At 36.1% G+C, this 4,717-nt stretch overlaps 1 protein-coding gene across 4 annotated transcripts in view; it reads right to left on the minus strand.

Annotated features, from left to right (window-relative positions):
• The window catches only part of LOC106870405 (cadherin EGF LAG seven-pass G-type receptor 1), a 535,294-nt gene that overhangs the window by 300,726 nt on the left and 229,851 nt on the right, over positions 1-4,717 (minus strand). For all 4 annotated transcript variants that reach the window (XM_014916457.2, XM_052966877.1, XM_052966875.1 and 1 more), the window contains one exon: positions 1,288-1,605. In XM_014916457.2, coding sequence (XP_014771943.1) covers positions 1,288-1,605 — 318 coding nt within the window. The remainder of the gene's footprint in view (positions 1-1,287; positions 1,606-4,717) is intronic.

Consider the following 4,717-nt stretch of genomic DNA (forward strand, 5'->3'; position numbering starts at 1 on the left):
CACACACACACACACACACACACACACAAACACACACACACACACAGAGTGTGATAGGTAAATGACAAATCAACTCAATTATGCTTGAGCATAAATTAGATTCAGGAAGATGTCGTTACAAACACTAATTGTATTTCCAAATGAAGAGACACAAAGTCTTTCAAATAATTGACATATTTCGAATCGAAATTACTACCGATGTTGCTTCTAAAGAAACTTACTTTTCCCCCATTTGAATTTTGTCCTTTCTCTCCGTAATTCTCTCTATTATATCTTTTCTTTTTCTTGTTTCAGACATTCCACTGCGGCCATGCTGGGGCATCACCTTGAGGGATTTTTAGTCAATTGAGTCGAGCCCAGTGCTTATTCTTTTAAAGTCTGGTATAAACAAAACCAACACCGGCTGTCAAGCAGTGGCAGGGGACAAACGCAGATACGCACGCACACATGCGCACGCGCATATATATTCGACGGTCTTCTTCCAGTTCCCGCTTACCGAATCCACTCACAAGGCTTTGAGCGACCTGAGATTATAGTCGAAGACACTTTTCTAAGGTACGACGCAGTGGGACTGATCCCAGAACCATATGATTTGCAAGCAAGCTTCTTATCACACAGCCACGCGTCTAATTTCTTAATAGATGGATATTTCAGTCACTTAAATTCCGTTGGTCGATTCATCAAATGCATTTGCCGATAATTTCCATGTACTTAATCTTTTCAGATTATCGGCGCATAATGCCCCAAATGCCTTTGACACTAATCTCTTCGAAACAGACAAGCATTTGCTGCGTTGAATGTTTTGGCCTTAACGTAATATATTTCCAATCACGAGTCGATAATATGACAATCTAAGCATATTCACTATATTTCAATTCACCAATAAAAGCAATAAATATTTTGCTGCAAATGTTCTAAGTTTATTACTTAATGCTATACTCTACATCTTCTTAGATCTACTGTTTTAACTGGAAAATTCCAATTATATTTCCAGAAAGTGGTCGAATATAAAATAATGTGACGCTAGTTAATCTTGTTACTTATGGGAGTTTATAGTAAAAGCCTAGAGATTAACTGATAAATTTAACGAATATCTATGTTTCCGCAGCAAACTGGTTGCAATAAACCATAATTTTCGTATTCTAAACCAGCGACTTGCAGATTAACTATTACAGCTTTGGAATATTAATCAGATAAGATGGCCTTTCATCTAAACATTGCCGATATTAAATAGTATATAGGAAAGAGTGTGGCATCAGTGTGACATAAAACGAGAGGTATACTTACTGACAAGCCCTGAAGGCCAGCGCAGACGCATCGCTCCTCGTGTACCACTGCGAAATTCCGCCCATTGGACAACATTTCCACAATGCATAAATACACAGGACTGATACATACTTCGAATTGCTTGGCGCTTCATTTCATAATCCCAGATGTTAAAGTGACTTAAATCACCGACAAAAGCATAAGTGGTGTCAAAATAAGCGCCTTCTCGAGAAGCTTGACCGAGAACCAGTTCTCCATCCGAAGGAATTGCTTTATTCACCGATGCACCACGTCCGCTTTGTCTTTTCGTGCCATTGACGTAAAGACGCCAATTACCATCTGAAAAAAAAAAGAAACAAAACATTAATATAGCCGCAAAGTCACCGATTCAGTTTTTGTAAAGAATTATAATTTCTTTACAACATCAATCGATATACTGGCTTTTTTATGCTTTCACATATTTTTCTGTTATTTTAATTACTTTTCTGAACTCTATTATTGTGTACACATATCTCTTTATAGATCAACTATGATATTTCATCATTTTAATACAAAATTATATGGTTAAATTGTTGACAATAGTAAGACAATACAAACTGCATTGAAATCAATATACGCTATTTGTACGCATGAACAAAATAATTTACAACAGAAGAATAGAAATGAAACTGCGTGACGTCCATGTTTTTTCTTCTTTGTGACATTATCATTGCAAAAACAAGCGATATGGCAACAGATAATTTGACCCAGAGCTAACTGATAGCATATGCCTAGTCTATAAAAGCTGTTATTAAATGGCTTTTATACTGTTTTAAATAAAATAAAATAGAAAGACCATACTAAAGCAAATGGGTCGCCATCTTGGCAATAAAAATATGACACTCAATGGATCTGTGTTTCGATGGATCAAAATTATTTCGTTCATTTTATTTTCTATGTTCAAGTTACTATTAAACGCAAAACACTCAAAACGCTTGCTATTTATATATTTAATATATAAAATTCTACATTTCTCTCATGTTTATGGAGAAGCTGTTACTGTATATTGAACGTCTTCAATACTGAATAATTGAACAATGCATAGCCAATTAATTTATCATATCATATTCAAACAGTGTGTTGGATAGACAACAGCTAATAGAAAAATGACACTGAATGTGTCTGGTCCAAATTACATCTTTGTAAAACACGACGAAAAAAGAGATCAAACTCTTCGTATGACGATAGTACAAAACAAGAAGTACACACAAGCATACATATTCTTTAAGCAAAAATGATTGAAAGAAATAATGCAGAGAGGATAATGGCATGTATCTGAAGAACATAGCTAAATGCTTGTATATCAAATACTTTATAATATAAATTGTTGATTTATAAAATTTATCTCCTCCTCTGAAGGTCGTATCATAATGGCCAAATGGCAATTGAGGCCGGATCCATTCGAAAAGGAGAAATAATCTAAGCCTTCTCTTTACGCTCCATATTCGGATTTCCTTCCTGACTCATTTCCCATCAATAATTACAGCTGCTGCGATGCTCTTTCATCGCGATTAATGTTGAGAAATTGTTTTTCATATTGGAACGAACACACAAAACAAATGAGGTGTGGATGAAAAATAATCCCAACATCCAGAGGAGGCTGCAGGATTTTCGTCATTTCACAATATATGTTAACGAGAATAATCAACTTGATAGAGTATACACTCAAATTAATATATGTCGATAATAATAGCCGGGTGGTTGTTCGGCTGATATCTCTAGTCACGCATTACATTAGAGAGTGGGAGAGAAAGAAATACAGAGAGAGCGAGAGATAAATATACATACAGAGAGAGCGAGAGATTAATATACATACAGAGAGAGAGAGAGAGAGAGAGAGAGAGAAAGAGAGAGAGAGAGGGGAATTGAGAGAAGAAAAGAGATATAGAGTGGATTAACAACATATTAAGCAAAGTGGAGGTATGCAAAGCAGAGGCCGTTATAGTAGCGGTACAAAATAAACGGGAGATGATGGTGTACTAGTGACGATCAGTTGGAGATTTCGATATGTGAACAGAAATGGCAACACAAGGGGCAATAATAACAACAACAACAAACATGAGAACTCTTCCTGATCAACTCTTCTCAGAAACCAGAAAAATTGTGCAGCTGAAAAGGCCGGTACCAATACAGGGTGTAATTATGTTTAATGATCTATCTATCTATCTATCTATCTATCTATCTATCTATCTATCTATCTATCTATCTATCTATCTGTGTGTCCGTCTGTTTATCTATCTATCAGTGTGTACGCGCGCGCTTCTGTAACTAGCATCTGATTAAGTTACCCGGTGAAAACCAGTATGTCCGGGTACTTCTCTTCATGTCAGAACGAAAACTTGCCGGTTCGATAAAGAGAGAATGAAAATTAGGCTAACCGAACGAAATAAGTATGAGGGGTCGATGAGATCGAATCCAACCTTGAAAAGCACTGTTATAGCATGGCCGCACTCGAATGACTGAAAGCCATAAGCGAACAAAAGACAACGTGTATGAATGTATAAGGAAAAAATAGGCTGCTAGCTTTGAGCGTGAATGGATCGGAAACAAATAGCCCACAAGCAACAACTTGTTATATTGAGCAAACAAGCTTTTTATTAGGTTAGCTTGCAGGTAATGACATGTAAACGTTGTACAAACCGCATATTGATTCTTACAGACGTTTGTGGCGTTGGTGAGCCTAATAAGTGATCGGTGGTGGTTGATATATAAGGAGTTCGATTAAGTTTTGCTTTGTATTGAATAAGTATCTTACTACTTTAAAATACCAGATAGGTAGATAGATAGGTAGAAATAGATAGACAGACAGACAGACAGACAGACAGACAGACAGACAGACACACAGATAGATAGATAGATAGATAGATAGATAGATAGATAGATAGATAGATGGAAGTATAAACACAAATATACTCAGGAGATCATACGGAAATGTATATAAATTAATGTCAGCGTGCGTGTGCGTATATAAATGTATATGTCACTATAATATAAATCTTGTTGTGTGTGTGTGTGTGTGTGTGTTTGTGTGCGTGCGTGCGTCCGTATCTGTGAGTGTGTAAAAGATTATAACGGCCGTAGTTTTCAAATGATTTTCTCCAAACTGGGAACATACATTACTTATATTCCGGAGATGGTTTCAGACACTTAAAATCTTTCACATAATGAATATTCGGGCCCCCTGGAGGCAAAAATTACTCGTCCCTAGGTTACGTGGAGATTGGATGTAACGCTTTGCAAAGAAACTTTCAGAAATTGATTGTCTCCCTTACATCCATTGGTCAAAAAATTATTACAGTTTCATCTTATATATAAAATAGAGATATGCGTGTATTCGCTTTTCACGCGTATCTTTATCTCCTTATATCTCTCTATCACTCTGTATCTTTCTATTTATATCTTATCTATGTAT

Source organism: Octopus bimaculoides, chromosome 4, assembly GCF_001194135.2.
Source record: "Octopus bimaculoides isolate UCB-OBI-ISO-001 chromosome 4, ASM119413v2, whole genome shotgun sequence".
Classification (NCBI taxonomy): Eukaryota; Metazoa; Mollusca; class Cephalopoda; order Octopoda; family Octopodidae; genus Octopus; species Octopus bimaculoides.